Raw genomic sequence first — 10,000 nt, 5'->3', positions numbered from 1 at the left:
GTGTGGGCCCCTGCGTGCGACGTGCACACCAACACTTCTCGTGCTGTTGCCTACCATGCTCTGATGCTCTGCATGCGCTCACCATATTGCGGCCCAAATTTCACCGTGTTTGCCATGTCACTCGTATTGCATTGCTTTGCAGCAGCGACAGCGGCAGAGAAGCGCGTGCCAGCCTTCATGAGCCGCGTAAGTCCCTGATTGCTGCGCAACTGCACGTGTCTTCATGCATGCACGGACGAACTTGCAAACAAACACGCGCATCTCCACATTTTGTACGCCTTGATCGTTTTCCCTCACGTTCCACATCCTACCACCACCACCATCACCATCACTTGCGTGTGCAACAGCTGCGCATGCGTGCGAGTTCACCGGCTGCTGTTAAGTCGTATGGGGCGCGGCGCGTGGGCACGTGCGGACATGTGTTTGGCGCCTCCAAGGGCACACGCCGACTTCGATATGCGGTGGCGTACCAGCTCACACAGCAGCAGCAGCGTTTCGAGCGCAGGCAGAAGGCCAAGCAGGCGGTGGCTGGTGCTCACAGCTCGACCAACACCAGCAGCAAAGGCCACAAGGGTAGCGAAGATGGCAGGAACAAAACAACCGCCAACACCAACTCCACCAACACCAACAGCACAGATAACGACAGTAGCAATGTCGCCAGCACCACATCACCACCGCTGTCGCGAGTGCCACGCGTCGTGCCTGCCCTGCGCCTGGCAAAGGGACGTGTGGTTTCAAACGCGCTCGCAGACGTCACGCTTCCGTCCAGCATGTACGATGCCATCACGGCGCCGTCACAGCAGTGGTCCAACACGGTCTCTGTGGCCACGCGCGTGCGCCTGTTGGAGAGAATACCGCCGCCTGCGCCAAAGCGCGTTCGCGCCCGTGGAAAGAGCACAGCAACCGCAGCCGGGGCGAGCACACCCACCACCAACAAGAAGGCAAAGACAACCACAGCGACAGGGACACCAAGCACATCATCAGCAGCAACAACAGCAACAACAGCGACACGTGTGGCGTCTGCATCGTCGGTTTCACCGTCAACGGCTGCGGGTGGCAGCAAGGGGGCGAAGGGCAAAGCAACGAAAGCGAAGGAGACCAAAGCCAGCGGCAACAACAACAACAACAACAGCAGCGCTGCAAAGGCAACGCCACCAACAAAGGGGCGTGGACGCGGGCGACCAAAGGGGTCTGGACGAGGCAGCAAGCAGGCAAGCAAGGCCAAGCAGGGCGCTGCTGGTGGTGGTGGCGGCGCCACCACGAAGGCTGGCGGGAGCAAGGCGAGCAAGGGGCGTGGTCGGGGAGCAGCCGCCACATCGTCATCGTCATCGTCTGCAGCAGCAAAGACAAAGGGCAAGAAGGGGCCAGCAAAGAATTCCAAGACAGCGGCGGCGGCATCAAGCAAGAAGCCACACAAACCCGGGCCGCAGGCGCCATCATCGCCCCTGTTTGAGCAGGAAATCTCCATGGAGCCGTTACCCATTGACACGCAACCGCCAGCGCGCCACAAATACCGCTACCCGACGCAGCAGCAGCAGTCAACAACAGCCATGGACGAGTTTGACTTTGGGCCGGAGTTTGAGAGTCTATTTGGGACGCCAACAATGGGCCCAAGCGCTGCTGGCGACGATGCTGGCACGGGCGGCGGTGGCGGCGGTGTGGAGATGAACGAGGAGGAGGTTGAGCAGTTGTTGGCAAACCCTGACCTGTTCCCGCTGGAGATGGAGATGGAATTGTTAGGGGATGTACCCCCACCCACCACTACCACGACCACACACCACCACCACCACCACCAGCAGCAGCAACAAGCACAGGAGCAATACCATCAGCAGCAGCAGCAACAGCAACAACAACAACAGCAGCAGCAGCAGCAGCAGCAGCAGCAGCAGCAGCAGCAACAGGGGACCACAAGTATGACCATGCAGGATTTGCCTGACTCGGTTGAATTGTTTCTGGCGATGACCCATGGACAGAGTGATGATATCACCAGCTTGCTGTGATGGGCATGTGAAGCAATGAGGGCTGGCTGGATACGCGAGCTAAGAGCGTGTTTAAAGGAGGATTGTACATTGCGGTGGTATGTTGACGTCGGCAGTAGAGGGGATGTCTGGGCCGAGGGAGAAACACACACGCGCGTGTGAACATGTGGTGAACACGCGTGTGTGCAACTTGTGTGAATGCGTGAACACACGAGTGCATGTGTGTGAACATGTGTGTATATGTATGTGTTAGCTCGCCTCGAGTGAATTCTTCTTGTCTACTAGTAGCAAGCCGTGGCTGTCTGTTGGTGCATGCATGGCTGCTGTGCACAATGTGCCCAGGCGCTCGTGTGTTTCACATGATGTTATGTCCATTTTTTTTCCATTCGATACGAACAGCGTGAGCTGTTTATTGTTCATTTCACACCACTTGTCGGTGATGGTAGCAGCAGCTTGCCAGTGCAGTAGAATTGCATTGTATGTACATGTGTGCGCCATTGTGAATACATGTGTGTGTGTGTGTTAGCTGGAGTGATTGGTAGTGATTGGGTGCTTGCCGAATTTGTTGATTTGTCTCGCAAAAGCGGCGCGTTTGACTCACATGAGGTTTTACTTAAACGTGAATGCGAACAATAAACGCAAGACGCAAGCAGCACACACTGACATGGTGAATACAGAATGCAAGCTCGCAGACAAGCTGCATGTCACACATCACATCACGGTGATCTCCATCATAAGCAAGACAGCACAAATCTAGAGCACAAAAGTCATCGCAGGAAGACGAAAGCACAAAAGCTGAACAAGGTGATACATAAGCAAGCCCACGCACGCACTGCCACCAACACAAATCAGATGAGAAGAGCGACGAAATTCTACAACTACATATGGAGTATCATACTGGCGTTTGCACGCGCCAGCAAGCGCGCACGTGTGCACGTGTACGGTGCGTGTGCGTGTGCGTGTGCGTGCATTAGATCTGCGCACACGCCGCAAGGGCGCAGTATGTCTGAATAAGCAGAGACAAAAGAGGATACGTGCTTTTGTCACTCATCGACATCAATGACACAGCATTCACAAGAGAAAGAAGAAAACGCAACACACCCCAAGCAGCGCGCTGGCGCCCACGTGTGCGTGTGTGTGTGCGTGTACGGACGACGTCATCATCAGAGGCCAACAGGACCGGGTTTCCCCGAACGATATTGCGCAAAGTCGCGGTTGCGCGAGTCGTCCAATGGATTGTCCAAAATTGCATCATGGATGTCCAGGAAGAGAGGAATATACGCCTGGCAGAGGGACAGGAAGTGGGAGGGAGAGGGGAGGAGGTGAGGTGGCGAAGAGATGAAGGCAGAATTCATGGTTGCACGCACACATATGTGTGTGTGTGTGGTGGGGGGGGGTCCATTGTGTTTCTGTGCATATGCGCATGTGTGATGTTTTGTTTGTGCGCACCAAATAGTCCAGGAAGGTCAGCTCCTCGATGCCTTCCTGCGCGATTTGCTGCATCACCTGCGGCAAGAACGATCAATGCGCGTGCGATGATGTGAGGTGAGGTGGCAAGGAGGTGCAAAAACAGTGTCCTTCACCGAACAACTACATGTGCACACACACACACACACACACACACACACACACACACACACACACACACACACACACACACAAAAGCACACACAAGCACGAAGTACACACCTCGCGGCGGTGGCTGCTCTTGAGGTTGCCAGCCTGCATCTCAATCTCCAACGCCTCCATGCTGATGGTGCCCTGCAGAGGTGGTACCATGCAGAGGCAGCGCATGTGTGTGTGTGTGTGGCGAGGAATAAGATGGGCATCCACAATTGTCGGTGACGTCGCAGTGTGGTGCAGAACGCGAAATGAGGAGTGCAAGCACGCACATACAGAGACAAGCACACACAAATACATCAACACAAAACCGCACAAAACCACAAAAACAAACAACGCACGGTCTTGCGGAGATCGTTGACGTAGAAAAGGTGTTTGGCGTGCTTGAGCTTTTCCTCGAGTGCGCGGTAATCCATTGTGTTGATCTTGTTGCGCACAACACTGGTGGTGGAACGCGCAATGACACAATGGTACAAGCACACACACACACACACACAGAACAAAAACAAGAACGATGTGAGACGCTGAAGTGGGAGATGCAACAGCATTCAAACCCCAAACAGAAACACACACACACACATGCGCACAATGACACACACATACAATGACACACACATACAATGACACACACATACAATGACACAGACTCTCTATCACATAAAACGCACCTGTCAAGTTTTGTGACGCGTTCTGAGAGGGCAGCAATGACGGAGAACAGACGAAAGCTGATGCGACGCTTGTTCTCCTGTGAGGACCCAGGTGCAGTGCAGGTGATGTGAGATGGGTTGCGTGCTGACAAGTGCAGCACGAAGCTGCAGTCCTCTCACACACACACACAGACACACACAGACACAGACACAGACACACACAGACACACACAGACAAACACAGACACACACACACACAGACACACACACACAAAACACCGCCATCACCATTGCAGCGGCGTACCCTGTGCTGTCTGCCCATGCTTTCGTTGACAACGTCCAAGACGCGCAGCACATAGTCCACTTCGCGATTCGTGATGAGATGGTTGTTCACTTGCCGAAGCCCGCGGCCAAGCTGTTGCAGACGGAAACAGAGAGAGAGAGAGAGTGTGTGTGTGTGTGCGTGTGCGTGTGCGTGTAGGTGTAGGTGAGTCGGCGTGCATGTGTGTAGATGAGGCGAGACGAAGAAGTAAGCGCCTGCAATGCACACAAATTAGCATAAACGTACTCAAAACACGCCCACAAGTCCACTCATACACTCAAACACACACACACACACATACACTCACACTCACACTCACACATACTCACATACACAGCAAATAGTTTGCACACAGCATGGCGGGCGTTTCACCTCTTTGTAATCGAGTCGGTGATCGCCGTTCGCATCAACGTCCTTGAACACTTTCAGATAATACTGAAGCGAAAGACAATCGCCAGTCACGTGCATGTGTACAATGAGATTGAAAGGCCGGTGCTTGAGCACACGCGCGCATGTGTGTGAAATGCATTTTGTTCGCAAAGACCAAATCGCGACACAACCACACACATATGTGTGTGTGTGTTTCTCCTGTTATAGTTTCACGTCAAATCAAAGCATGTGTGCATGGCATGCTCTTGCATGCACGCGTACCTTCACGTGCTCTGGGTCGAGGATGCAGTAGTTGTACGCGTACTTGATGGCATCACTCGCAGCCGCTGTCGAACACACACACACACACATATACACATACGGGAGGGACATGTACGTGTTGGCTGTTGGTTGCCTGTCGCGTATGTGCAACAAGGCCATGACAACGATACATAAACACGTGCGTGCATGCAATCATCACGTGTGCGCATGTGTATGAACATGCGTGGATGTTCGCGAATGTGTATATGTGGTGTGTGCAGGAGCGTGTTCACCTTCTTCGTCAAGTAGCTCGTCATCGCCACCTTTGATCATCGACTGAAGCGTTTGACTGCAACGCAGGCGCAATACAGCGGGCAAAGGACAAAAGTGCACAGCATAGAAACACATGTGTAAGTGTTAATATGATAACAAGTACGCGTGATGTTGACAGGAAAAAAACAGCACAAGAAAAGCAAAATCACACGTGCACGCGTCTGTGTCAACAAATATGTGTGTGAGACACAGACACAGACACAGACACACACACACACACAGACACACACACAAACACACACACACTCTCTCTATCTCCCTCCCCGCGCGCGTGTGTGCAACTACTAACGCTGCGCCGGAAGGATCGGCGTGGACCTGTGGCGGCATTTTGTGGCGCTTCTTGCGCGCAGACTGTAAACGATGGTGGTGAAACCCACACAAACGTGAGCGGTGCAATGGTCCACCCATCCAGACACAAACAAACAAACAAACAAACAAACAAGCAAACAAACAAACAAGCAAACAAACAAGCAAACAAACAAGCAAGCAAACAAACAAACAAGCAAACAAGCAAACAAACAAGCAAACAAACAAACAAACAAACAAACAAACAAACCGAGCCACCACCACCACCATCATCACCACCAGCACCACCACCACCACCAACCTTCTGCGCCTCCGAGAGCGCCTCCGAGAGGGCCATGCTCGCACGCCGCGACCTCTCGCCGGCGCCATCGTCATCATCGTCATCGTCGCCATCACCGACACGCAGCTTGCGACGGGTGCTCTTGCGCCGCGCTTTGCTGAGACTCCCGCGCGGCTTCTTCGCAGCGGTTGATGACGACGTCTTGGCGGCAACGTGCCTACCGGTGCTCAGGTCAACGAGCTCATCGCCTTCCTCGTCACCGCTGCCATCATCACCACTGTGACCATCACCGCTACCATCACCACCACTGCCACCGCGGCCGCCGGTACCGTCGTTGCCGGGACCGCCATCACCACCACCGCTTCCATCGCCATTGATGCCAGCGAATGCGTCGTTTTCAAACGTCACGCTCCTGCGTGCAGCGCGACTGCCACGTCGACCACCGCCACCCATACCGTTACCATCATCATCATCATCACCAAACCCACCACCGCTGATGTTGTCGGTTCCCGACCCGTCGCCGTTCGTGCCAGCACCACCAAACCCATTCACACCGCCACCACCACGACCCAGGCTGTCCCCAATACCACCACCACCGTGGCCATCACCCCACAAGCCACCACCACCACCACCACCAAACCCATCACCGCCAACACCACCACGGCCATCGCTACCGGACCCCAGTGAGCCGTCACCACCCCCTCCGTACAGTCCGTCAGCACGCCCGTTCCGCCCACCATCACCATCACCATCACCATCACCATCACCACCACCGATGTCACCGTGTGCACCACGACCGCCGCTGCCGTATGCGCCGCTGTTGTAACCATGGTCGCCGCGCCCATCAAATCCGTCGCCGTCACGGTTGCCGGCACGCGTGGCTTGCCTGTCCATTGCGCGGAGGAGGGGCGGGGGTGTATGTGTGTGTAAGGGAATGAGAGAGTGTGTGAGTGTGTGTTTGTGTGTTTGTGAGTGTGGGTGAATGAGTCTTGTACATCAATGCATCAGCTTCAGTAGCCACCACGAAAACCACACACACACACACACGTGTGCCCATCCCATCTCACCTTGAAGCCCATGCGAGCTGTCGTTCTTTGGCGAGGCGTGCTTGCTCGTCATCACCATCGCCCCCATCCCCACCGATACCGCCACGGCGACCCTTCCTCCTGCCGCCACCATCATCATCGTCATCAACGCCATCCCCACCGTTGGCGCCACCACCTTGACCCTTCCGTCCACCCTTTCCCTTCATGCGGCGGCGGTGGCGTGCAAACTGCACAGCCCAGTTGACCATGGACGCCTGCGTTGGGTCGCTCAGGTCAAAGTCAAGGAAGCGACCACACCCAATACAGCGGCCTTCCTCGTCTGCAAATCCAACAAACACATACCCGCCGCCCACGCGGATGGCAACGCAGAACTTGCACGTCTGCCGATCAGGGCGCGCCTTCTGCTCACACCACAGTGCGTTGAATGCATATGTGTGTGAATGTGTGCGTGTGTGAATGTGTGTGCATGAATGTGTGTGCGTGTGAATGTGTGCATGTGTGTGTGTGTTTTGCGTGTGCGTGTGCATGTGTGTCGATACAGAGGCTGTGAGTGATGATGTTTGGCCCGCTGTTGTGCCCACGTCAACTAGCAGACGTACACACCTGTGGAAATGTACACAGCACACACACACACACACACAGCACTACCACAACCCCATCTTTCGGCCATAACCGCCACTGTACCGGTGAGTGTTTGCGCTCGTGGGGCCCGAGATTGTGTTTTCTGTCGTCGCGCGTCATCATCAGACGCCGCCTGCACGCACACACATGTACATGTACACGCACACACATGCAACACACACATGTACACACGTGTGCACACACGCATGTACATGCAGGAACGCATCAATATGCACAAGCACGTGTTAATATGCGCGCATGCACCCACATATATCAACATGCATGTGTTGGTCGAACGCAAATCCCCCGAGAGTGTCATTGAGTGAGGAGCTGCGACATCAGGCAACAATCATGATGATGGTTGCATCTGCGACCCACCCGTGTATTGCCAGGCTGACGACAAAGTTCATAAAGTCTGCGTTCTCTGCTTCGTCGTCGTCCATCGCGGCGATGTTGGGGGGAATGTTCATTTTCTGGCAGTTCCCGGGCGTGTGTGTGTGTGTGTGTGTGTGTGTGAACAGAGAGCAGGTGAGCATGCGACGTTGCATTGTGACATGTTGTGTGCACACGGAGAATGATGTACGACGCACACACACACTGGCATATACACCTTCACAAATGTATGTGCGATATTCACGCGCACACGCACACGCATCCACACACACACAAAGCACACAATCATGCACACACACAATCACACACACACACACACACACACACACACACACACACACACACACACACACACCCTGAGCAAAAGCTCCTTGATGTTGAATGGTGTGAGGCGCATGGCATGACGAAACTCGGCGTCCTGCATGTGGTGGCTACCGGACATTGGGTCCATCAGAAACTGGTCGATGCTGCTGCGGTGGCGAGTGCCTCCACCACGCGCGTGCACATCGCTCGGCTGGGCGCGGTCACCACTGGTGCCAGCACCGTCGCCGCCCGCTGTGGACTGCAGGGTCTCTGTTGTTGCGTTGCGGAAGAGCGATGGGAGCGAGACGGCCTGCGTGCTGCTGCGGTGGGATGGCGCGTCCGGATCCCCAACAGAGGGGCTGATGGCGGTGGTCGTGACGGTTGCAACGGTGGTTGGGCGTGAGTGGCGGTGGCAGTGGCAGGAGGCAATTCAGCTTGACTACTCTATTGAGCACGAAAAAAGCAAAGGCAATCACCGCCGCTGTGTCCCCTTCTTTCCCCTTCACACCACCACTAACCCTCCTCCTCCACCACCACCACCACCACCACCACCTCCACCACCAGCCTCACCTGTATCGCGTGTAGCGCTGGCCGCGGTCGCCTGCGATGGGCGGCATTGCGCCGTCGCTCGACCCGCGGTGGCCCTGTGCTGCCAGCATGAACGTGTCTGGCGTGTGCGGAGGCGGATATGAGCGGCGCGCCGTTGTCGTCGAGGGACCGAGCAGTGAGCCCCGTCGCGGGTGCAGGGCAGATGGGTACATGAGGCCAGGGACGCCTGTACGGATTTGGAGGGGAGGGGAGAGGGATGGGATGAAGGTGAGAGTAAGAGAGAGCGAGTGTGCATATGTGTGTGAGAAGGATGGCAGGATGGGTTGGCTGTTCCCGGTGGAGGGTGGGTGATGAGTAGACAGGTAGGGGTTAGTTCACGCAAAGAAGTTGTTGGAATGGAAAGGAGTTCAAGGGCGCAAAGAAAGGCGGGGGACGTGGCAATACTACAACCATCTCACCATTTGCATCATCGTTCAGCCGGGAGGTGGTGCGGGGCGAACGAGAGTGCCTGCAAGCATCGTGAAGCGATGAGGGGGCAGCCGTAAAGATCATATGTCCCATCACCAAGCACGTACGAAACGAAACTCATTTGATCGCAACCACCACCCACACACATCTACACACACACACACACACACACACACACACACACACACACACACACACCCACACACACACACACACACACACACGGTCCACGGTACACGCTGCCATGTTTGTTGGTCACACCTGTCAACGCTTCGGGAGCGCGGCCTGGACTGGCGCGTCAGCAGCATGTGTCGCTGCGTCATGTCCGTTGGTTTCCTGTTGTCAGTGACGGGTGCATGCATGTATGTGTGTGTGTGTGTGTGTGTGTGGTGGGCGGAACGAGTTCAGGCTATGTCCGCGAGGTAACACACACGCGAACACACACACACACACACACACACACACACACACACACACACATCACATACACATACACACACACA

At 55.2% G+C, this 10,000-nt stretch overlaps 2 protein-coding genes across 2 annotated transcripts in view; one reads left to right on the top strand and one right to left on the bottom strand.

Annotated features, from left to right (window-relative positions):
* PTSG_08345 (uncharacterized protein) overlaps positions 1-2,629 on the top strand; it is a 6,102-nt gene extending 3,473 nt beyond the window's left edge. Inside the window, exons 11-12 of the mRNA XM_004990539.1 lie at positions 143-186; positions 348-2,629. Of these exons, the coding sequence (XP_004990596.1) occupies positions 143-186; positions 348-2,000 (1,697 nt within the window). The 3' untranslated portion in view covers positions 2,001-2,629. The remainder of the gene's footprint in view (positions 1-142; positions 187-347) is intronic.
* Positions 2,570-10,000, bottom strand: part of PTSG_12711 (uncharacterized protein) — a 9,164-nt gene continuing 1,733 nt past the window's right edge. Inside the window, exons 4-21 of the mRNA XM_004990538.1 lie at positions 9,759-9,833; positions 9,488-9,537; positions 9,051-9,255; positions 8,533-8,839; positions 8,163-8,257; positions 7,848-7,917; positions 7,185-7,564; positions 6,139-7,003; positions 5,821-5,882; positions 5,492-5,547; positions 5,220-5,284; positions 4,941-5,003; positions 4,551-4,661; positions 4,268-4,344; positions 3,941-4,040; positions 3,669-3,740; positions 3,429-3,485; positions 2,570-3,262 (exon numbers count right to left, since the gene is read on the bottom strand). Of these exons, the coding sequence (XP_004990595.1) occupies positions 3,143-3,262; positions 3,429-3,485; positions 3,669-3,740; positions 3,941-4,040; positions 4,268-4,344; positions 4,551-4,661; positions 4,941-5,003; positions 5,220-5,284; positions 5,492-5,547; positions 5,821-5,882; positions 6,139-7,003; positions 7,185-7,564; positions 7,848-7,917; positions 8,163-8,257; positions 8,533-8,839; positions 9,051-9,255; positions 9,488-9,537; positions 9,759-9,833 (2,830 nt within the window). The 3' untranslated portion in view covers positions 2,570-3,142. The remainder of the gene's footprint in view (positions 3,263-3,428; positions 3,486-3,668; positions 3,741-3,940; positions 4,041-4,267; positions 4,345-4,550; positions 4,662-4,940; positions 5,004-5,219; positions 5,285-5,491; positions 5,548-5,820; positions 5,883-6,138; positions 7,004-7,184; positions 7,565-7,847; positions 7,918-8,162; positions 8,258-8,532; positions 8,840-9,050; positions 9,256-9,487; positions 9,538-9,758; positions 9,834-10,000) is intronic.

The sequence above is a fragment of the Salpingoeca rosetta genome (genome assembly GCF_000188695.1).
Source record: "Salpingoeca rosetta unplaced genomic scaffold supercont1.23, whole genome shotgun sequence".
In the NCBI taxonomy this organism is placed as follows: Eukaryota; class Choanoflagellata; order Craspedida; family Salpingoecidae; genus Salpingoeca; species Salpingoeca rosetta.
This window is presented reverse-complemented; position numbering and strand designations above follow the sequence as displayed.